General features: G+C 52.3%; 1 protein-coding gene across 1 annotated transcript; it reads right to left on the reverse strand.

Annotated features, from left to right (window-relative positions):
* Positions 1 to 2287: 2287 nt before the first annotated feature.
* TFAP2E (transcription factor AP-2 epsilon) lies at positions 2288 to 24723 on the reverse strand. The gene is made up of 8 exons (XM_058693893.1): positions 24651 to 24723; positions 19745 to 20199; positions 19174 to 19653; positions 18580 to 18631; positions 6784 to 7006; positions 5339 to 5457; positions 4659 to 4800; positions 2288 to 2946 (listed from the first exon to the last, which is right to left on the reverse strand). Exons 1-8 carry the CDS (start codon positions 24721 to 24723, stop codon positions 2664 to 2666), a joined length of 1827 nt encoding a protein of 608 aa, XP_058549876.1. The 3' UTR covers positions 2288 to 2663.
* Positions 24724 to 24739: the final 16 nt, after the last annotated feature.

Consider the following 24739-nt stretch of genomic DNA (forward strand, 5'->3'; position numbering starts at 1 on the left):
CTCTGTACTGTTACCATCTTGACCATATACTGGAGGACAAGAGCCTTAGGGCCCAAAGGGCTGGAGAACCTACTTTTGTTTGACTCAGACCTGAGAGCACCTTTGCAGAGGGCATGTGGAGCAGTGGGAATGGAGGGGTGGAAGAGACAGACCTGTATGAGCCCCTCTTACTTGCTCTCTGACCTTGGTCAAGTTGCTCAGAGGTAGAATTTTATCCCTAAAATAGAACTTGGTGAGGACTACATGGTTAACTTAGGGAAAGTTGTCCAGCACTGAATGGTTGATGATAAACTGGTTCCCTCCATGTTCACCTTAGAGATATTTACAGCCTTTTATTGATTTATTACCACGTGCTGAGCATTGTTTAAGTGCTATATGTCTGTTATTTCATTTAATCCCCTCAACTTCCTGTAGTCTCAAACAGCTTTAGTGGTTGAGTGTCTCTTGCCAGGCCCAGGGCTTTGGTTAAAGCAGAGCATACATACTTCCAGCCTTTCCTCCATTCCTCCTTTCATATGGGTGGGATGAAGCAGTGAACCTTCTTGGGAAAAGAAGTCACATCTTTGGACCTTTCCCTAGGAGATGCTTCCTGGACTTTATGTTCCCTTAACTCCCAGCATCTTTGTCTGATGACACACCTGCAAAGAACTGGGGAAGAGCATTCCAGGCAAAGAGAACAGTGAGTGCAATGACCCTGAGGCACAAAACTAAGCAACAAAAAGGAAACTAGTGTGGCTAGAGCAAAGGGAATGATGAAGAGAATAGTTGAAGGTTGGAAGTAGACAAAGTCCAGGTCATTGCAGGGCTTAGTATGAAGGTGTACCAGTAAAAATAGACCAGTTGAAAGTTACTTCAGTAGTCCTGAGGACGAGGGTAGTGGCAGAGGAGATAAAAGAGGATGGACCTTCTGATGCACTGGGTGTAGGGAAAGAAACAGGACTCCTCCATTTCCAGCTTGAGCAGCTGGGTGGGGAGTGGTACCATTTACTGAGAGGGAAACTGTGGAGCAGGTCAAGATTTGAGAACCTGGTCGCTTGCTCCATTTTGGACATAAATTTGAGATGCCTGGTAGACAATCCAGTGGAGACACACATCCTGATACACATGCAAGCCTCGAGTTCAGGCAGAAGTCCCCAGGGAACACCAACAGAGGTCAAGTAGAGAACGAGCCAGAGTTGGAACCATGGAAGTCGGAGAAAACCAGAATTTGGGAGCCACAGAGAAGAGAGTTTCAAAAAAGAGAAAGTGGTCAGCCTATCAAGTGCTGCTAAGTCCAGAGAAAAAGCCCTTTGGATTTGACATTGTGGCTGTTGATCACCTTGCTGAGTGGATTTCGATAGACTGGTGGGGGTAAAAGCCAGATTGAAGTGGGTTAAAGAGTGAATTGGGGGTGAGGAAGTGGAGGTAGAGGTATAGCAATCTTTCAAAAACTTTTAACTGCAAGGGAAATAAATGGGGAAGAGACCCTAGAACGTGAGTGCTTTGGGGAGTGATGTAGTAGATGATTGTGTAGATGGAGAGACTGATGGATACAGGAAAGAAAAGATGCCTAGCGAATGAAATCCTCAAAAAGAGCTGAATTAGCATCGGGGACACACACACACACACACACACACACACACACACACACACACACAGAAGTAACAGATGCTGACACAGCAAACAGACCCACTCTCTATACCCCCTCACACAGAGGTGCCCACAGCCCCTTCCAGTGATTCCTCCTTAGAGGCCCCTTGCTCTCTTGAGAGGCAATCCAGGCCTGGGCTGAAGAAGGACAGGGAGGTTTCATACCCAATGAATAGGTTTTATTAAGAATGAGAAAGCCATCGGAGAGTCAAAGAGGTACATGGACTGCAGGGTCAAGAGAAACAACAGCAAGTACAAAATCCCCATGACAACCTCAGGGTCCCTGATACAATCTTTCTTCCTTCCCGGCCCACCCACAGCCCTTTGCGAGCAAAAACTCCCTCTCCATGCTGGTCCAGCTGGACGTCTTGGTGCGTAAGCAGAAAACAGTGAAATGAGTCCTCCACTCATTGGGATAAATAAGTTGCACTCGACATTTTTAAACTTTCAAATTTAATTACAACACACATAAATAAATAGGACAAACAGCAACAGGACTGTGAAGTGCAGCCTGGATTCAAGTTCTGTAATTTGTGCTTTATCTTTGCTCCTTGGGGTTTCCTCCCACCCACTTCTTTCCCCTGCCAGCACCCCTTTTCTGGGGGTAGGAGATTCTGGGATGAGGCCACCAACTCCTCAGCACCTCTGGTTTGTTAACAATTTCCCTCCTGCCATCAGTAAAAACAGCAAGGTTTTGGCCTCTAGGAGTATCCACCGCTGCCCAGGTGCCCTGAGGCACAGGGCTCAGCCACAAAACCAGGCTTCTCCATGCCAATTCCCTGTCCAAGCACTTCTCAGCAATCAAGGGTCAGAAAATTGCACCCATGCGACAGACATCTGGGCCCTTAACTTACCAACAAACCATCACAGAGAGGCCACCTCCCCTTCTCCCTCACCCACGGTCTCTGGATGAATGTTCTCTTTCTGGCCTGACTCAAGCTCCACCTTTTAATCCGTTTAGGCCCACCCCCAGGAACTAAGGCCTCATTTCAGGCCTTGGGAAACGCTCTGGGATGAGGCAGTGGAAGAAGCATTTATTTCCTGTGCTTGGCATCCTTCTCTGAAGCCTTGGTGTCACCATGCCCACTGCCCGCACCACTTAGAAACATCTTGTCCAGCCCCTTGAGTGACTCCAGCAAGTAGTTCTGGAAGGCAGAAAGGGCAGCACAGATGGCGGGCCCACCAAAGCCATGGGTGATAAGGCTAAAGTGTGTCAGGCAACTCTGTACTCCGGGCTCCAGGATGAGTGCTGGGCGGCTGTTGCCCAGTGGTGAGCGATCCTGAGCCATCAAATCTGCAAACTCCTTGCAGATCTGCCTGGTGGAGGGAGGAAGCAGGGGTGGAGGTTAGAGGACAAAGGTCTGAGCTGAGAGAAGGACCTACTGTGTGCAGGGCAATTTTTATATATTTATGATTGCTGACACTGTCAATAGTCTGCAAATGATGGTCATACCCATTTTACAGAAAAGGAAACTGGTTTGGAGACATTAACTGACTTGCCCAATGTCACACAGCTAGTAAATGGCATATGCCAATACCCTACAATCTCTGCCTGTGGATGTCCTACCCACATTCACAATCCAGCTCTACTACCTTATCCAGGAAGCTTTCCTTGATCCCTTCCCCACTCCCATCCCAAACACCCAGTGCTTCACAGAGCTTTTTCTTTGAAATAATTAGGGAACAATCCAGAATCTGCCTTGAAGAACTAAAATAATAGTTAGTGGTGAATATGAATTGAAGCCTAGATGCTGTGCCAAGAACACTGTATGCGTCATCTCACTTAATCCTCACAACAGATACATACTGTTATTAACCATTCTCACCACGTAAGAAAACTGGTTTCAGATAGGTTTGGTGACCTGCCCAAGTGACTAAGCTGGGATTTGAGTCTAGCTCCAGTTCATGGCCACTATTCATTTCTTTGCATCCTGCATGTGGCTCAGGCAGGAGAACATAACTCCTGTCTCACCTCTGCATCACTGTGGAAGCCAGTCAGCATTTTACACATGACCAGGCCCCAGAGTTGATGAGTTCATTGATGAATGAGCGAGGAGAGCCCTGTCCTGGATATGTTTCTCCAGCTACGATATGAACTCAAACGTCCCAGGAGACACAGCAGTTCTTTGAGTCTGTGACTCCATTTCTGCCTTAGAAGCCCTGAAGGAGGGAGAGTGGAGGTGGGGGACTGGATGTTTTTCTAAGCAGCAGGTGTGAGGGCAGGATACAGCCAGAAAGTCAGTTGCGGTGGGTGGGGTTTGGGCTGGCCAGATTGTAGGGTCCTCAAAGGAGTCTGGACTTAACCCTTCTTACCTCTTTCTGCCTCTTCTTGCAATGGGACCCTTCTAAAAATGAAATCTGAATGGAATACCAGTTCATTAAATAGGCCTTAAGGCATCGCACAAAACGTAGTTTGAAAATCAATGCAGTAGCTGGGGGCGGGGGGGCATTGAAAGTTCTCGGGCAGAGGAGCAGTGCATGTGCAGGAAATCTGAGGGAATGGTTGGGCACTGGGATGAGGTCTAGGAGTGAGATTAGGAGACCAGAGTTGAGGTTGTAGCATGTGAGTGGTGGTGAGGGAGCCACCAAGGGGATTTGCAGAGGGGTCAGGTGTGAAGCAAGGACAAGAGAGGGCCAACTTGCAGCTTGGTATGTCTTGGTTCCCTGAGGGAAGTCACTGGAGCAAAAGGGCCTATGGGCAAGGCTTAGGCAGGGGAAGCAAGACCACCATGTTGGGACTGGGGCTGGTGATGCCATGGGGCAGTGTACGGACGTGTGGGACGCACACATGGGCCTATGTAAGCCTGGCTGTGACACCATTTTTGCTGATGGATAGAACCCAGAAATGTTCACGTGTCCATGTGTGTCCCTGTGGGGCCACTTGCACATCATGTGTACATGTGAGTGGTGTCCAGTGCACCCATGCTTGGTGTTTGTGTCTGCATTGCACCTACACGTGCCTATGCATGGCACCCATGACAGCCTGTGCATGGTGCCCCAAAGCACCCATGCGTGGCACCCTCACTCACTTGGCGGCCAGCAGCATGCTCTTGCGGCTGTGCAGTTCCCCGGGGTCAGCGTGCTGTCGGCACAGGTACTCGGCAGCTGCCTTGGCTGGGAACTCAGTCTCACAGACGTAGCCAAAGTCTCGGGCCAGGTGCACGGCCTCTCCTGTGGGGAGGAGAGGCAGAGCAATGAGCTGTCACTACAGCCAGGTGTACCTCTGAGCCTGGAGCACAGCCTTGGACCTCAGACCCCCTGGCCAGGGGCTATTCTGCCCCATCCTGCTTCTATAGATACTTCCTATGGTTTCCCTCCCAGAGCAGCCTCAGACCTAATCCCGTTGCTCTTGGGGCCGTGGAGGATGGGCTCTGAGCTCAGGGGTGGCAGCTGAGGCCACCATGTATCCCAGAGCCTGGGGTTGAGATGATCGAGCCCAGAGTTGTCAATGTCCAGGGAAGGGACTTTTACCCCCTCATCCCTTTACCACCTCCAAACACTGGCCACGCCTCCCCTACCCCCACCTCACCCCCATGCACCTGCATGTGTATGCATGCCCATGCACATAAAGACTATACACATGTATCACACACACCCCTTACTCATACATGACACACCCTCTTGTCTCAGGGACAGCCACACGCTGTCACACTGGGTGACATAGTTCCCCTCATGCTCACACTGACACCCATCCTCAGGCCTCACTCACCCTCCACCAGTGAAGTCAGAAGTGTCACATTGGCGGCCTTGCGACGGCCAGCTGGCAAATTGAGCCCAATCTTCTCTAGCCGTTCGCGCAGGCAGCGGCCCCCATTCTTGGACTTGGCCCTTGACGTGCACAGGGGAGAGAGACAAACAGACACTATGAAGACAAGAAAGAAGCATATGTCTAAGTGATCCCAACAGGCGCTTTCTGCCTCCAACAGCCTGTGCCAAGGCTTGGGTCTGGCCCTGGGGATGTTCAGGGGCCTCTCTCAGCCTCTTCCCAATATCTTCCTAACCTCACTGGCTTTGCAGCCAAGATGGGGGTGGGGGGTCTAGCACCCTGCTGTAAGAGCTACTCATATCTATCTCTCCAATCCTCTCAACAGCAGGGATAGCCTGGGGCAGGGAAGGGTAGGCCAGAATCTTGGGGTTCTTTTTCCCCACTTGAGCATACAATCTGAGCCATACACAGATACCCAGGGACACACAGACCCATGTGCAGAACATGCACACAGAGAGACATAGGGACACACAGTCACCCAGGGACACATATATAAACACACACAAATGAACACACACCCAAGGGCAATAACAACACACACACATACCCACAGAGTCAGGCATATGCAGACACACGCAGACTTAGACACTCAGGGACACAGAAACACATGTTCACACCAAGCCAGGATCCCAGGGACATATGTATTGACAGTCATGGACTCATACAAGCCTCTCTGGGGTGCTCAAAGAGACCAAGAATAGAGATACGCCCACATGTGCACAAATGCAGCCTCCACACAGAGCTACAGACCTGTAAACACACATATGTCTACCTCCAGAAGCACGTGCAATCACACACAGAGCAGGACACACTCCAGCCAACACACCCCACTAGAAGTAACACAGGAAACCCACACTCATGAGAACATATACTTCTGGCTGTCCCCCCCCCCCCGCCACACACACACACACTGTCCTCAGACACATCAAAACTCCCAGCCCTGACGCACAACTACTCTACCCAGGCACAAGGATGTGCACAGAGAGGGACAGACACCAAACTATGAAGACAGACCATGGACTTCAAAACACAAACACACCAGAGAGGTCCATGCTCCACAGGGAATGGGGTGTCCCTTCCTTGGGGCAGGGGATAAGACAGCATTTTCTCTTCTCCAGACCCAGCCTTGTCCGTTCTGCCCAAAATGGTTAAGCCCTCCATCCCTTCTCTGTGACCAGGCTTCTTTCCCCACCTCCACCCTCAAGCCCACAGACCTGTAGGAGCTGCTGGGGACCTGGGCCTGCCCCCCAGAACAGGCACAGTTCCCCAAGGAGGCAGAAATGGAGATGAGGCTGTGGCCTGGGGTGAGACTGGCCCCTCTCTGCTCCCCTAAGGAGATGTGAAATGACCTCGGATTTGGGCAGGGAACTGTGGGCTGACTGTCCTACCTGCGAAGGACACCGCCCAGGAGGGAGGCATTGAGGCACTCGGGAGGTGAGAGTCGCCGCTGGACCTCCCCCACCGTCACCTTGTACTTGGACGTCGAGCTGAGCAGAGAGAGCCGGCCTGGCACAGAGCAGAAGACCTCACTGGGGTTCGTGATGCCACCAACCAGGCTGTCTTTGGCCAGTGAGAGGGCCGAGAGGCTGCTGGCTTTGGAGGGGATGGGAACTGCAGAACAGAAGCAAGAGCAAGGGAGAGAGAAACACTGAGCCAGGGACCACAGGGCACCGGCTCTAGCCAGCTGTGCAGTGGGAGAGTCGAGGAAGCACTGACTGTGTGCTGGGCACTGTGCCACATGCAGGCACACAGCTGAGTCTAAACATCACAGCGCTTGAGGGCTATCCTACTGTCCCTGCTTCCCAAAAGAAGAGACTGGGGCACGCTGAGGTTAACGTGATTCACTCGAGTCCACTCAGCTAATGGGTGGTGGAAATTGAACCTGGAATTGCCTGGGTCCTGAACCTGCGTTCCTTTGCTGAGCGAGGCTGGTTCCTTATTAAAACCCAAAAAGCTTCTGCAGAGTCCTGGAGTCTGGGCAGGTGCAACCAAAGAGAAGGTTGGAAATACAGAGACAGGCTCCCTGAGTCACTGCAGCAGGGCCCAGCTAGGTCTGCACAAACGAAAGGAGTCCCCAGCTTCCCTGCCTGCTTGTGATCCCCACATTCCACCCTCAGACCAGTGAAGGCCTGGAGACTTTGGACTCCCACATGTCAGGGGCAGGAAGGTTATGCCCCCATTAGGCCTCTGATGCTGTCCCCCTCCCTACCAAGTCACTATGGGATGCTCAAGGAGACAAGAATAAAGAGATACACTCCACAGCCCCTTTCCCAAAAACTATCTACTAATCTATGTAGGACAGAGAAGGGACTCTTTTCTCAAACCCACTTAGATGCTCTTGGCTCAGAAAGAAAGTTCTTCCCATGGTCTAACCTCCATGCTCTTGCTTAGCCTCAAGTGGAAGAGAAAAAAATCGAAGTACTTGCTTCCACTTGGGCTTCTCTTCCTCCAAGGAAGTGAGAGCCTTGGGAGAGACGGTGGTCCTTGTGTGTGGGTTTGGGGTGTGTGTGGATTAGTGGGAAGCCTGGGGCCAACAGTTAACTGAACACTCGCTATGCTATGTGCTACATGGATAACTTCACTGAATCCTCAGAACAATCCATGAGGGGGCTATGTTTACTATTCCCATTTTATTTTATTTTATTTTTAAATTTTTTTAAATTTTTTTTTTTTCAACATTTTTAATTTATTTTGGGACAGAGAGAGACAGAGCATGAACGGGGGAGGGGCAGAGAGAGAGGGAGACACAGAATCGGAAACAGGCTCCAGGCTCCGAGCCATCAGCCCAGAGCCTGACGCGGGTATTTTTAAATTTTTTTAATGTTTATTTTTGAGACAGAGAGAGACAGAGCATGAATGGGGGAGGGGCAGAGAGAGAGGGAGACACAGAATCGGAAGCAGGCTCCAGGCTCTGAGCCATCAGCCCAGAGCCTGACGCGGGGCTCGAACTCACGAACCGTGAGATCGTGACCCGAGCTGAAGTCGGACGCTCAACCGACTGAGCCACTCAGGCGCCCCTTACTATTCCCATTTTATAGATGAGGAGACTGGAGCCCAGAGAGGTGAAGCAGTGTGCCTGAGATCACACAGCTGCTAGACTGAGAACCAGTAGCAAGCCCTGGACTGTGGTCTCAAAGGCAGCACTCTTAGCCCTAAGCCATTCAGCAAATATTTGCCGAGCACTGTGTGCCAGGGAACCCAGAGGTAAGCAAGGCTGACCGGTTCCCGGCCTGGCAGAGCCCCTCCAGCTTTTCTGTCTCTGGATGTGCATTCCCACCTTCCACCAGGCCCCCCAGCCAGAAGCCTCAGTGGTGCCCTCCACACTGCCCTCTCCCACCACATTCTGTCCGTCACTTTGCCCTGAGGCTCTCATTTTCCCACTGGGCCCTGGATGCAGTCACTTCTCCACAGGTGCACAGATGCTCACTCACTTCCTGCCCCAAATTTGGCACAGCTTTGTTCTGGTCTCCCTGCCCTGCTTCAGAGGGATCTTTCCAAAACACATTGACCTCCAGACTAAAACCCATCAGTGCCCATCACTTCCCTGTGAATCAAATGCCAGCGTCATGCAGGCAGAATGATGTCACCTATCATGAGTGCCAACTGTATACCAAGTGGACAGCTCTGTGAGGTAGATACTATTACCCATCCCAATTCCAAACTGAAGAAACTAAGAGTTCAGGAGATTCGAATGGATGGTACAGCAAGTAGGGAGCAGAAATGGGTCTTGAACTCTGATCACAGACTCCAAAGTTCACATCCTTAATCATAGTGCCTTCCATATAAGACCCTCTTTGTGTTCTGGCTGCTGCCTGCCCCTCTTGCCTGGTTCCACAGTTGTCCTCTAGGCTCTTAACCCACACTGATCAACAGAAATATACTGTGAGCCACATATATAAATTCAAGTTTCCTAGTACCCATTTTTAAAAAAGTGAAAAGAGGGGCGCCTGGGTGGCGCAGTCGGTTAAGCGTCCGACTTCAGCCAGGTCACGATCTCGCGGTCTGTGAGTTCGAGCCCCGCGTCAGGCTCTGGGCTGATGGCTCGGAGCCTGGAGCCTGTTTCTGATTCTGTGTCTCCCTCTCTCTCTGCCCCTCCCCCGTTCATGCTCTGTCTCTCTCTGTCCCAAAAATAAATAAAAAATGTTGAAAAAAAAAAAAATTAAAAAAAAAAAAAAAAGTGAAAAGAGAGGTGCCTGGGTGGCTCAGTCAGTTAGGCTCTGACATCAGCTCAGGTCATGATCTCACAGTTCGTGGGTTCGAGCCCACAGTTCATGGGTTCGAGCCCCGTGTGGGCTCTGTGCTGACAGCTCAGAGCCTGGAGCTGCTTTGGATTCTGTGTCTCCCACTCTCTTTGCCCCTCCCCCGCTCACACTCTTATCTCTAAAAAATGTTTTTAAGTAAAAAAAAAAAAACGTGAGGTCAATTTTAATATATTTTATTTTCCCCCACGTGTCAAAAATACTAGCACGGAAACACGTAATCACTATTTGAAAATTACTAATGAGCCATTTTACCTTCTTTCCTTGTACTTAGTCTTCAAAATTCAATGTGTGTTTTGCATTTATAGACCATCTTAATTTGGACTAGCCACATTTCAGGTGCCCAATAGGCACATGTGCCTGGTGGCTCCCACAGTGGACAGTGCAGCTCTAGACTTCAAAGAGGGAGCACAACAGGTAACAAGTAAGCAAGGTATGGGGGACCGGGGGTGCCCTGTGGAAAGCCGCTACTTGGCTGAGGGTTACCCCTCAGGACACACCAACAGTGCCAGAACTCCGGGTTGCTTTGTTTGCTGGTGAAACCAGGATTCTGGATTTCTATGTGGAATCTCTGGACCTTTGAACCCTGATGACCAATTCAAGAATTTAAAAACCCAGCACAAGCTGCATGGAACACAGTGAAGTGCCACCCGGGATGGGGGACCATCAGCGTGTGAGCTCTTTGAGCCCCACAGAACTGCTCACCGTCCATCCCCATCCCCACCCCCACCCCCACCCCCAGCAGGCCTCCTCCTTCCCAAGTATCAGTGCAGGCACCATCCCCAGGGCATAGCTTCCTGGCCCCACGACCCGACCCCAGCCTCCTGTCTCCCTCCAGCCCTGACCTTACCACACTGAACCTTCGTGTCTGCTTCCACAGCTGTCTTTCCTCCCAGCCAGCAGTGCCTTGAGGGCAGGGTCTTGGCATAAATGGGCATCAGTGAATGTGGGATAAATGAGTGGAGCAAGGGCCCTTGAAACCTGAAATGGGAAAAAGAGTGATGGCCCACAGCCCAGATTGGGGGAGAGGGTGGGCACTGGGAGAGTCTCATCCCTTTGTTAGTGATTGGTAGTAAAAGTGCCCTTCCTCCTGGGGTCCCCACTCAGGCACCAAGGAGGGGCCAAGAGATGAGGGAGAGGTGGAAAAGGGCGGGGGTTGGGGTGGTGGTGGTGGTGGTGGTGGAATATAGGGAGAATGAACAGCACACACTCTACCCCAGGCAAGTTCCCTGTCCCCAGAGCAGGACCAACTAGGGTGAGGCAAGTAAGGCACTCGCCTTGGGAGCAAAATTTAAGGGGGCACCAAAAACTCAGCAAGCACGATAAACGGTACTTTAATCCAATCTTTTAAAAAATATAAATTAATGTAAAAAAGCCCTGGTGACAAAATATCAACATTTTAATTAGAAACAGGCTCTGATTGGGGCGCCTGGGTGGCGCAGTCGGTTAAGCGTCCGACTTCAGCCAGGTCACGATCTTGCGGTCTGTGAGTTCGAGCCCCGCGTCAGGCTCTGGTCTGATGGCTCTGAGCCTGGAGCCTGTTTCCGATTCTGTGTCTCCCTCTCTCTGCCCCTCCCCCGTTCATGCTCTGTCTCTCTCTGTCCCAAAAAAAAAAAAAAAAAAAACGTTGAAAAAAAAGAAACAGGCTCTGATCCTGCCTCGCTGACCTTTTCCTAATCCCAGTCCCCTCCCAGAGTGAGGAGCAAAGATATCCTAACTCAACAGACACATGGACACGGGACAGGCAACCAGAGCCATCCCCACCTCCCGCCCCAGTGTCTCTCAGGCCTGTGTACAGGCTCCCTCTTCACCTCTGTCCCTCTGCCTTGAGGGGACTTTTTTGGGGGTGATGGAACTATCCTATATCGTATTGTGGTAGTTATATGAGTATATGTTTATATTTGTCGAAATTCAGAGAAATGTACACATAAGGTTACTTATACCTCAAGCTTGACTTAAAAAAAAAAACCTACAAATTAATAAGTTAAAAATAAAAAGAAGGGCAGAATGACTATCCTCCCTCCCATGACCCCTAGCCAGAGGGAGTAGTCAGAAGGAACAGAAAATTCTCTTCTCCAGCAACCTCCTCCATCCCAACTTCTATTCAAACGAGGGGCTCCCTGAGGCCAGGCCCCATAAGACAAGAGGGAGACCGAGGCTGTGTGGGGCTATTTGTGCATGTGCAAACAGGGACATATGTGAGCATACGTGTGTCACAAATGACTCTACACAAACCATGATGCCTGTCACGGACAGAGCAAGGAGCAAGATTGTGCATGTGTGCACCTACTCACTGAAGGAGCGCCGATCCCCAGCTGTACACACAGACATAGTTTCTGCCCTCCTGAGTGTTGTAGGAATGTGGCAGCATGCATATGGATATCTGCGAGTGCTTTTGCTCCTGTTGATACAGTTAAACAGAGTGTATGCTGGATTTATGCAAATACAGGTGCTGCTAAGTGTAGGTGCATGACAGGTGGACGTGTGTTTGTGTATGTGAATGACAGACTTTGCTGCTTCCCCCCACTTGTCCTCAGAGCTTCTTCCCTCAAAAATGGCAAAAGGGACGGAACCCAAGGTTAGGAAGGGGATGGCATGAGAAAGGGACAGTCATGGAGGTAAGAATTAAACTAGCACAGACTACAAAGCAGGGACACGGGTGTTTGCTTCCTGCACCGCAGTGACTCCCGAGGCTGAAGTGGTATATTCATGGTGTCCCACCCCACACCCACCCCCATCACACAAGCAGAAGCCATTTACACACACACACTCCTACTACAGACACAAGAGCACCTAGTTGTTCAACGCGTCAGACAAGACTCACACCTGTCTACACACTCCATCCACAGGTGGTAGATACTGTCTGACCACTGAATGTGGGGAGTGTGCAACAGACTCTCCCAGAAGGCTGGTTAAAATTTCAATTCCGTCTAGAAGAAAACATAGGAGAAAAATCTTTTTGCTGGGAAACGAGTTCCTGGATACAACCCTAAAAAGCATGATACATAAAAGAAAATAAAGTGGACTCAGTAAAATTAAAAATATTTGCACCTCAAAAGGCATTATTAAGGGAGCACCTGGGTGGCTCAGTTGGCTAAGTGTCCAACTTCAGCACAGGTCATGATCTCGCAGCTCGTGGGTTCAAGCCCCATGTTAGGCTCTGTGCTGACAGCTCAGAGCCTGGAGCCTGCTTTGGATTCTGTGTCTCCCTCTCTCTCTGCCCATCCCCAACTTGGACTCTGTTTCTCTCACTCAAAAATTAATAAAACATTTTTTAAAAATTTAAAAAAAAAAACACTGTTAGGAAAATTAAAAGACAAGCCATAAACTTGAAGAAAATATTTGCAAATCACATATCTGATCAAGGATGACAATCCAAAATATGTAAAGAAGCCTTGTAACTCCATAATAAGATAAACAACCCAACTGGAAAATGGTCACAATATGTGAATAGATATCACTAAAAGTGATACATGAATGGCTAGTAAGCACGTGAAAAAGTGCTCAATATCGTTAGTCATTAGGGAAATGCAAATTAAAACTATACTGAAGTACACTAGGATGGCTATTATAAATCAATCAGGTGTAGGTGAAGATGTGGAGAAACTGGAACCCTCCCACGTTGCTAGTGGAAATGTAGAACAGAAGAGCCCCTTTAGAAAATGGCATGCCAGTCTCTTAGAAAATGAAATACAAACTTACCATAACATCCAGCAATTTCATTCTTAGGAATTTACCTAAGAGGGATGAAAACATATGTCCACACAAAGACATGCATATGAATGATCACAGCAGCATTATTCCTAGTAGCCGAAAAGTGGAAACAATCCAAGTGTCAGCTGATGAATGGATGCATGAAATGTGTTTCCTCCGTGCAATGGAGTACAGCTCAGCAACGCGAGAAGAAACCAACTACTCTCACCTGCTATGACACGGATGAACCTCAAAAACATTATGTTTAGTAAAAGAAGCTTGATGCACCGTTTGCATATTTATATATTCCTTTGATATAACATGTCCAGGATAGGCAAATTTATAGAAAGAAAGATCAGTGGTTGCCTAAGGCTTGAGGTGAGAATAAGAATTAACTACAAACGGGAATGAGGGAATTTTGGGGAGGGTGATGGAAATGTCTTAAGATGGATTGTGGGGCCACCTGGGTAGCTAAGTTTGTTGAGCCTCTGACTCTTGACTTGGGCTCAAGTCAAGATGATCTTACAGTTTGGATGGTGAGTTCAAGCCCCACATCAGGCTCCTTGCTGTCAGTGCAGAGTCCACTTCAGATCTTCTCTGTCCCCCTCTCTCTGCCCTTCCCCACTAGCATTCTCTCTCTCTCTCTCTCTCAAAAATAAATGAACTTTTTTTAAAAAGGCAGATTGTGATAATGGCTACACAAGTCCATAAATTTACTAAAAATCATCAAATTATACTCTTAAATGGGTGAATTTTAGGTATGTAAGTTTTACTTCAACAAATCTGTTAAAAAATGCAAGTTCCAGGGCCACACTTCCACAGACTCTCACTCAATAGGTGTGGAGTGGTGCCCAGGAAATCTGCATTTAAAATTTTTTTTAAATTTTTTTTTAACGTTTTTATTTATTTTTGAGACAGAGAGAGACAGAGCATGAACGGGGGAGGGGCAGAGAGAGAGGGAGACACAGAATCGGAAGCAGGCTCCAGGCTCTGAGCCATCAGCCCAGAGCCCGACGCAGGGCTCGAACTCACAGACCGAGAGATCGTGACCTGAGCTGAAGTCGGACGCTTAACTGACTGCGCCACCCAGGCGCCCCCATTTAAATTTTTTTTTAATGTTTGTTTATTTTTGAGAGAGACAGACTGCAAGGGGGGAGGGGCAGGGAGAGAGGGAGACACAGAATCTGAAACAGGCTCCAGGCTCAGAGCTGTTGGCACAGAGCCCGATGCGGGGGCTTGAACTCACAAACTGTGAGATCATGACCTGAGCCAAAGATGGATGCTTAACTGCTTAACCCATAGAGCCACCCAGCCGCCCCGGAAATCTGCATTTTTAAATAAGCATCTCCAAGAGATTCTGATGTATGTGGCTCCTTAGCCCACACTTAGGGTACACTGGTCCCCATGGCAGTGGGGTGCAGCTGGAGAAAGGTAGACAGGAGGGGTATCGACACCCCTCCCAGCCCACTGGAGCCTCTTCATCTCCCCTGGGTGGCTAAGTTTCCTTCGGGCTAACCTTCACTCCCCTGTCCCATGTGGCCCTCAGCTACCATCCAAACTCTGTCTGCATGGGCACTGGTTTTTCAGTCTCTTTCTGGGGCAGAGGCCTGGGAGGCGAGTGAGGCAGGAATGCAGAAGTGCCAGATCAGATCCTGTCTTTATGCAAAACTCGGATTTTTGTTTATCATGGATTTTTGGCAATACCTCTTATTTTAAATTATTGCATTGAGATATATTATTTATCTAAACCTTGCCTCAGAGGTGAGTAGTTCACTTACCTCACCCTAGGCCTGGCCCTGTAGAGATGGACTTGGAAGTCCAGACCCTCCCCCTCCCTTTCCTTCCCAAGAGCGAAGGAGAGCAGAGGAGAGAGTGGCTATTTACCTCAGCCCCTGCCCTGGAGACCCTGAGAGAGATTGGACCACAGAGCCCACCCTCAACTAGGCAACCACCCACTCTCCTGGTGGGGAGGAGGTATTTTTCTTAATTCTCATTTTAACCACTCCCCTCCAGCTGTGGCTGTAGAAACCCCGAAGATTTCAACCTGTTTAACCTGTCTGGCTTTTTCCACAGTGGAGGGCATTTGCACATGCTGTGCCTAGTGTGGTGAAAATATCGTAGCCCTTTGTACACCCTCTCTCCCAGTGCACTCAGACTTCAAAACCCATCGCTCATTCATTCAACAAACACACATGCACCTAGGGAGACCCATCCTAACCTCTCCTGTAGGAAGCCCCCCAGCCTCAGACACTCAGTGCTCCTCCTCTAAGCTCCCAAGCCACCAGTAGAGATCCCCCTCACTACCTTTCTCCGCTAGAGAATGTTCCCATCCAGGTCTGTCTCCCCCACCAGTCCCACCTGCTTTCTGTGCCCTTAGGAAAGATTGCAAAACTGTAGGTGACAAACATGGGCAGAAAATGGAGGGCTCTTCGCTTCTCCTTGGGTCGGCCTCGGCTCCGTCTGCCACCCCCGGACCCACACCCTGGCTGCAAGGGGCAGCAGACCGGGAAGTGTGTGATGGGGGCGGAGGCTTCGCTTCCCTCCCCTCCAGGACAAGTGCCTAGAGTAGCGAAAGTTTTACAACCAGGGTCTGGGCTCTCGGGAGCTTCCAGGCTCCCCTCCCCGGCGATACCCTGTGGTTGGAAGGCTGCTTCTGGGGTAGGGCTGGGGTTGCCTCCGTTTCGCACCCAGGATCTCAACTGCCCGCGACACAGCTGCCGCTCCCTCCAGGGCCGGGAGGAGCTGGAGGAATCTGATGCTTCAGCCAGCCAAGAATGACTTTCTGTAATTCCAGGGCCCAGGCAGGCCGGTGGGGCCCCCACCACCCGCGGCGGGTGTCAGAGGTCTTCAAGATATTACAGGGGCTCCCGATGTCATCGGTAGGGCCTGAGGGCGAAGAAGGGCGCAAATCCACACCCCCTCACCCCCCCAGAGTCCCGCAGCGACAGCGGAAGTCCCTGGCGAAAAGTGCCTGCTGCGCGCAGGGCTCTAAGCCCGGCCGCCTGCTTAGCCACAGGGGCTCCGCGCCGTCACCTGCCTAGGCAGCCGCTTAGGTCAGGACCTCCGGGACCAGCTCTGCCTCGGCTTTTGCAAAGCTCGAAAGCGCCGGCACTGACCCTCTCTCTCCTCCCCAAAGGCGCGGCGCGCGGGCCCAAGCCCAAGCTCGCGGCTACGGAACCGGGCCCTCCCCTCCGCAGGGGTCCCCGGCTCTCACCCCTCTCCCTTTGCTGCAGCGCTCCCGGCCGTGTGACCCGTCGTCCGGAATGGGGCGCTCAGGTCGCCGCGCTCCACCTCGCTGTGCTCTCCCACCGACAGGCTGGCACTGCGGTGCGGCGGGTGTGTGCGCCCCCGGCCCCGACGTCTGGCGCGGCACCAGCGCCCACATCTTCCCCGCGAGGCCCAGCGGGCAGCCCCTCTGGACAATCCAGCCGCACTCACTGCGGTCTTAGGACCGCCGTCGGGGATTCCGGCGCACACCAAGGACCCGTAATTTATGGCAGCTGATGTCCTTTGAGAGAAACCAACTCGGGGCAATTCCAGTTCCTCCTTGCAGCCAGTTTCCTGACCTGCTTGTGGATTGGGGTTTAAGGTACTCAGAGCCCCAGCTGATCCTTCTACCCTTCCCCAGGGCAGAGGATCCCGAGTTCCTTCCCAAAACGCAAGGGGCTGGCCTCCCCGAGGGAGTCAGTGTGCCTAGCCCCACCCCCCCAGGCTCTCCAGCCTGGGCAGAAGTCGGGAACTGGGGGCCCAGCGACAGGCTCTTCTTGCCAACTGCAGACCGAGCTCTTACTTCCGACGGGTTCCAAAAAGTCCACTAAACCAACGCAGCGCCTGCAACCTCAGCTCCTGCTCCAGGAAGCGGGGGTTCCCAGCGTCCTCCCCACCTAAGTTCCAGGAAGCCTGTCCCTTCATCTTCCCTCCCCCACCCCCCCACCCTCCATACTCTAGGTTGTCCAACTAACTCCCAGCCCTTGGTAACCCAGCCCCAACTCCTGGAAGTCCAGCCCCCAGCCCCCAATCCCACTCCAGCCCCCAACACAGGAGGGCAAACAAAGCCTGGGCTTGAATTCTTTCTTTTGAAAAACAACTGGAGCCAAATCCCACAGGAGCAGCACCTGCCCCAGGCACTGCAGGTTTCATAGAATTCCTCCCAGGACACCCACCCCAAATCTAAGGAGCCCACCCAAAGCCTGTACCCCTCTGACTCTCTGTCTCTTACTCTCTCTTTCTCACCTTTTCCTGGCACGTCCAGAACCCGGTCCCCCAAGCCGGAAAATCCACTGGAGGGCATGTCTCACACCCCTGACTTTTACCAGTGCAGAGACACAAACACCCACCAAAACACACAGGGAGTGATCCTCACATGCTTAGAGATCCTCAGCACCAAAAACAAACAAACAAACAAACAAACAAACAAACAAATTCCAGGACACAACAAAGACCTTGATACACACATAGAGACCCCCAAACACTCAGAAATATACACTAACCTAGTAGGCACACATCACACACTTAGCAACAGACACACTTACACACCAAGAAATACCAGAAAGACACCTAGGAAAGAAACATATAGACATGTACAGGACCCTGAACTCACATCCAGGAGCAGGCAGGCCTTGGCCCTCCTGCACTCAGACTAACTGACAATATTCACACACCAACTCATATAACTCTAAATGTGTAAAGAGGCTCCTGAAAGAAGAGAAGACTCTTCAGGGAAACTCGAGTTTCTCCCACCCCCTAATCGACCCCAAGGCCCTGCTGGACAGGAAAGCTTGCCAAGCTAGGAAATGGTAAGACTCTGTAATGAGGAAATAATTTAATGAAATCCATGGGAATGGCATTCCCATTCCCACCTCTTAGGAGACAGGAAAGTAGTTTAACTTGTTCTGCAAAATAACTCCAGATCCAAAGTGCCCTCCCCTTCATAGAAAGAGGCCAAGCCCCTTTGCGGGGCATGGGTGGCCCGGGAGCAGAGTGAGCAAGATAGGCCCAGCCCACCCCAGGCTGCAGGCTCTGGGGCCAACATGCCAACCTTCCCAGCTGCCCAGGCTCTGGCCAGAACCCCAGGCTTTGCTGCCCCCCTAATGGACTAGTAAGAGGGTCCGCTGGCCATTGAACCCAGCGACACATAGGAGGCAAACTCCACGGGGAAGGAAATGGGTCTCCACCCTGGGGAATGGGGTGGGGGGCCCAGTTCTGCCCTGGCAGATGCACGATGTTCCTTACCTTTCTTGATCACAGACTGGTCCAGAAGGCTCATTCCCGGCTCATCCATGGCCTGCAAATAGGAGAGGCAGTGGTAAGGGTGCTTGTGGACCTAGTCCCCTGTCACTTCCCAAGCTCCTGCAGTCCCTGGTCCTGGTCCTGTCTGCTCTGCCCTCTGCTCACCACCTACGCTTGGGGTGACCCGCAGGACCAGGACTGCCGTGCAGCTGGAGCCTCGCCAGCTGGCGAGGATACCTCGCCATGCCATGTGAAAGGGGGAATTTTGAACCTTGGACAGGCAAATCCTCTGCTTCTCTCCGGGGGCACAGGCTGCCCCAGCGGGGGCTCAGATGCCCCACGCCGCCCAGCGGAGAGCTAGAGGAGTGGTCGAAACCCCTGCCCATTTACTCCACCGAGGGTTGCCGTGCAGTGAGTCGGTGCCAGGACGCCTTAATGGCCAGGCAGCATCTAACCCAGACGTGGGACTCATCCTCGGAGTGAGAAGTCGCAGGCTGAGAGAAAAGTCGGGCGCCCGCCTTCATCACCGTGCCTCCAGCCAAAGTCCTAAAATCACCGCGGCCGGTCCTGGCCCATCCCGGACCGTTCAGGCCTCACCTGCAGGTCCTCTAGGCCGGGCGGCGCCGCCAGCCCTGGGAGGCCGAGGGGCGCGTCGGCCAGGCCGTGCGCCCCGTCGGCCAGGCCTTGCAGGAGCCGGGGCACGGCGGTGGCGTAGTCGCGGCGCGGGTCGAGGCCCAGAGCGCGGGCGGGCGGCGCCAGCAGGCCGGGCGGCTCTTCGTGGGCGCGGGCGGCGGCGCGGGGCGCGGCCCAGGCGGCCTGGGGAGGCTGCGGCTGTGCCAGGGGTGCCAGGCCGCCGTACGGGTCCCCGGCCAGGTGGGGAAAGGCAGCAGCGGCGTCGGGCGCCTGGCCGTAGGGCAGTGGCGGCTGCGGGTAGGGCGGCGGGAAGTAGGGCGGCTGGAAGTCAACGGCGGCGGCGGCCGGCGTGTGGCAGAGTGGCGGCGCCGGCCCGTAGGCCGCCTGGGGCAGGGACGACAGGCGGGCCCCGCCAGTCGCTGCGCCCAGCCCGTCGGGGCGCTCCTGGGGAAGGAGAGGGGCGCGTTAGGCGGCCCGCTGGCAGCTGAAAGGACCTCGGCCCTAGAGGACCCTCCTCAGCTCGCGGGGATCCGGCTGCCGTCCTGCCCGCGTCCGGGGGCCTGAGGTCTGTCCCAGGGTGGCCCGCGGGCGCCGGAGCCTCGGGCTGGGACAGCGGTCTCTCGCGCGCGCACCCGCATCGTCCGCCGCTGGCCGAGTCCCTGTGGCCCCCTCCCTCCGAGGTTTCGTTGGAGGTGGAGGTCCGGCAGGTCCAGCACTCGGGGTCCCGGGCCCCGAGACTACTCACCATGGCGGGGTAAGTGTGCACCAGCATGGGGTGGGCAGCGCGGGGCACGAGGCGTGGCGGCGGCGGAGCCCTCGCCCGACGGCGAGCGCTGCGGTAAGAGGCGCGGGGAGCCTGCACAGCCCGCGGGGGTCCCTTTGGGGCGGCGGGGTGCCACTCGGTCGAGAGCCGGGCGGGCGGGCGTCGGGTCCTCAGCTGTGGGCGCCCCCGGGCGGATCCATGGAGGCGGGACGTGGGCCGGACGGGCGCTGATCACACTTGGAAAAGTCGGTCAACGGGTGCCCAGCGCCCGCCCTTCTTCCTCTGAGCGCAGCCCGCTCCATGCACTCCAGTTATAGTGGCGGGGGCGCGCTGGGCCTCCGGGGCGCGCATTAAAGAGACACGCTGTGGCCGCTTTCTCCCTTCTCCCCAGCGACCGTTCAAGGGGAGGCGGGGCTTTGGGGCGACCCCATGGGGTGGGTAGCGGGGCGTGAATTCAATCCCCCACCCCCCCACCTCCCGCTTGCTCTGAGACGCCTTCTGGGCTCAAATCCCAGCTGTGGTGAAACAGAGAAGGATTGGAAGCTAGGATGTAGGGGTCCTGGGTTTGAATTTCAGCTCTATCGCCTTTATTTGCTTCTGAGCAAATCGCTGCTCTTCCTGGGCCTCAGCTTCCTAGTCTGTAAAGTGGGTATCCGTCCTTTCGCTAACCACTTCACCGGACTATGGATGTGGCCATCGTCAATGTGGAAGAAATTTGTGGGCTGAAGACTCAAGCCCACTGGCTCATGTGCACCCCTGTGTTAGCATGCATGCACGTGCGTGCGTTTGTGTGTGTAGAGGACCATCACAATCTTTCTGAATGTTTTTGGATCAAAGACCCTCAAAGAGTGCCCTCTTCACTCAGCCTTCTGGTGGCTGATAACTCCCAGTGCCAAGCCAGGGTCTGAGGAACCTGGACACACAAACTGAGAGAGAGTTGTCCAGCGGGGTTCAGCATGAGTTCCACCTGAGAAGGGCTCCAGATGTTTCTGAAGCCACTAGAGCCTGGGCTGATTGAATATGTGTGTAACTTCCCCACGTGATGGTGTGCAGCCATCACACTTAGGAGGGCAGGCTGTGTGTGTGTTATCATGGCAGGCACTGGCTGGCTCTCAAGATCATTTTGGTCTCTGCAGTCTCTCCACCTTTCTTTCTCCCCAAACCCAACCCTCTCCTCCTGAGAAGCAGGGGCAAGGATGAAAGAAAGGGAAATGAGAGGAATACTAAGAAGAATAGGAATTTTAAAAAGCAGAAAGATGGGAAAAAAAAAAAAAGCAAGAAGATGCTCAGGCCAAGGCATAGAGGAAATAACCACAGCAAGCTCTTATGACAGAGTGTGCTGTTACTTCGCCAAGTACCTGATGAATACTGAGTTGTATCAGTCTCACATTCTCTGGTGAGGAAGAAGAGGTACAGACAGGTGAACTGGACTTGCCCAAGGTCAAGCAGCCAGGTGAGTGGCAGCACCAGGGTGGCCTGCCTCCAGCCTCTCTATATAGTGCTGGGAATTACTATCCTGTACTGCCTCCCTCTCAGGCACCTAAGAATTTAGTTCTGACTTGCACCTACCTGTGCTCTTGAACAAGTCCCTCTTCCTCTCTGACCTCAGTTCCTGTAACTTCAACAGCAGCGGCCACAAAGTAGGGGAGCGCAGAGAAGACTAGATGTTTTCTGAGGCCCCTTTCCAGTGAAGCAGATGATGAGAAAGGAAAGGTGAAAACATGGAGGTAGATTACAGAGGACAGGCAGATGGACCCGTGGAATGTGTGTGGAGGAGACTTGTACTATTCCAGGGGTACGTGGCAGGTGTAGTGCTCAGGTCTGGGTCATCTCAGCCTGGGGGGCTGTGAGGGAGGAGGCTGAAAGCAGCATCCCTAAGAACCTTCTGGAAGCTGGAACCACCAGCTAGGCTGGTGGGTGAAGCAGAGCTGGACGGCACTGCTACCTCCATGCCCAGGCCAGACCAGAGGACTGGAGTATGTTTGCGTGTGTCTGTATATGCGGGTGTGTGAGTGTGTGATGAGAGGCCTTCTCCCCCACCCTCAAATTCAGCCAGAGGACATCAGAAGTGAGGCTCCAGGACAGGTGTATGTGGGTTAGTGCATGGCATGCAGGTTGGTGGACCCCTATGGGGGAGGTCCAGGAGCAGCAAGGCTGGTAATGCCCGTGCCCAGGTCTGGGGATCCTTCACTCCTCCAGCAGACTTGGGAAAGCCAGGATGACAGGACAGGCTGCCTGTCCAGTGGCTTCCTTGGGTTTCTCACCCTACTTTGCTGTAGCTTAAGACACCCCCTTCTTGTCTCGTTCTCTTCCTTTCTACTCTGACCACTCCCCAGCCTCCATTTCTATCTCATCGTTCACCCACATCCTTCATGTCAGTTATTCATTCTCAGTGTTGAGGCTTCCACATTTTCTTCCTGTCTACACTCTTCATGAGTGAGTGAGTGAGTTCCTTCTCAAGACTTTAGTGACTGTTAGTTGGCTGTTCTCTTTCAACTTTATCTCTAGTCTGTATCTCTTACTAGATAGACCCACAGATGCAATTTCCAGGTGGATATTTCTTCCAGACATCTTGTTGCAGCCATCTGAAACTTTCCAAGTCCTCGAGTGATCAACATCCCCTCCACCCCTGCTACCCACCCCATCAACATCATGATCAACATCCCCTCCACCCCTGCTACCCACCCCAACCTGCTTCTTCCTCCGTGTTCTACAGCTCTGTACATGGCACCACCATCCTTCAAATTAAAAACAGTCATCCCAGACTCTGACTTTCCCTTCATCCTCATAAGCCAATCCTCATATAGTGTCGTCATTTCTAACCCTTAAACATGTATTTCCACCCCTCTGTCAGCCCTTTAAGCTCCCATACTCTTTCTCACAGACCAGTAGAGTTTTCAAAGTGTGCTTCCTGGGCCAGCATCACCTACAACGCCTACAAACTTGTTACAAGTGCTACTTCCTGGAACTCACCCCAGACCTACTGAGGCAATAAACCTGAGTGTGGGGACTGGAAATCTGTGTTTTGATAAACTCATAAGGTGACTCAGAAGCTCAGTAAGGTTTGAGAACCGCTGCCTAGACCATTACAACAACCCCCTAACCGGTCTCCTGCCTTCTTCATTCATTACTCTTCTGACGCACCTCCAATTCCACTTAGCAATACGAGTGACTGGACCAAAGGGGCGCCTGGGTGGTTCAGTCAGTTAAGCATCTGACTCTGGCTCAGGTCATGATCTCACGGTTTGTGAGTTCAAGCCCTGCAAGAGCCTGCTTCAGATCCTCTGTCTCCCTCCCTTCATGCCCCTCCCCTGTTCATGTGCACGTGCTTTCTCTCGCTCTAAAAAAAAAAAAAAAAAAAAAGAGTGACTGGACCATGTAACCTTCCTGTTGAAAACTCTCCTGGGGCTTCCCATGGCCCATCTTCAGGGAAAAAAAGTTTAAACACCCTAACCAGCATTCCAGGCTCTTCACAGCTGCAACTGATTTTTCTTTTCTGCCACATGAACTACCTCACAAGAAGATGAAAGGAGAAACAGAGACTGTGTCCTGCACTGGCTTTGGTGCATGGCAAGTGCTTGGTGAATGCTTATTAAATAAATGGTGAGTGGATGAGTTTATCAATTCCTCAGCTGGTTGAGGGATCTTTTTAGGAAGCCTCCATGACCCTTGGTAGCTAGACATAGAAACCAGGTACAATCTGAGGACATCATCTGATAAATGATTTTGCTTTATGGCTACTGGGGTGACAGATGTTCATGATCTGCTACAAGCTACCAGGTTTTGTGACTGTAGACTCTGTCACTCTTCTCTTTCTGGGCTGAGGGACTCCTTGCTTGCTGAGTCATGGAGGAGGGCATTGCTGTTTGCCCACTCTCTGGGACAGATGTGCATATGTGGAGGCCTGGGATGTGCACAGGGGTACATATGCAGACTATCCTGGGCACATGGGGACACACAACATAGAGACACTCTTGGGAAACAATCCTACACATGGAACACAGGACATGTATTGACACATAGGTGCTCATGTTCAGATATCACAGGCCCCCATTTGGCATACTTGGCATATTGCTCTTCTCCCAGGCTCAAATATTTCCCTCTCATTTCAGAAAGAGAGCTTGCATTTGGATTTGATGTTAAGAAAAAACTCAGCCCTGCCTCCTTTATTGATTGACACAGCCACCCTCCTCCCAGCCTTTGGCAATTTCTCCTGCCCTCTGGGTCTGGCTGGTTGGCAGAGCGGGGAAAATCTGGCACAAGGAGATGCTGAGGCGCCATCTGGTGGTTATATCTCACAACTGCAGCTCAGGTCCCCTTTTCTCCCTCGAGGCTGAATTGCCAAGAGAGAGCTTGGTCTTAAATTAGCCTAGCACCTTCCCCATTCAGGAGCCCAGAACTCTCTGACCATTCCTCACTAAAGTACAGAGCCCAGTCTTTCTGGTGTTATAAGCCTTTCTGCAGGGTTTCACTCCACCTCAGGAGGACAAGTACTTTGAGAGCAGGGACCCTAGGTGGTTGCCACTTGCTTTGGGCCCTTCCCTTCTCAGCCACTCCTATGGACTTTAAGACTCTACACCCACAACTCCCAAATCTGTCACTCTGCCCAGACCTCTCTGAGCTCCAGGCTGCAGAAAGCAACTTCCCCCTGGATATTCCACAAGCAGCACAAACTCACCATTTACCAAAATGAGCTTGTATTTTGCATTAACCTGTTTCCCAGTGTTCCTGGTGCCAGCGAATGGCCCCATTATCCACTCAGTGGCC

Source organism: Neofelis nebulosa, chromosome 2 (assembly GCF_028018385.1).
Source record: "Neofelis nebulosa isolate mNeoNeb1 chromosome 2, mNeoNeb1.pri, whole genome shotgun sequence".
NCBI classification, from domain to species: Eukaryota; Metazoa; Chordata; class Mammalia; order Carnivora; family Felidae; genus Neofelis; species Neofelis nebulosa.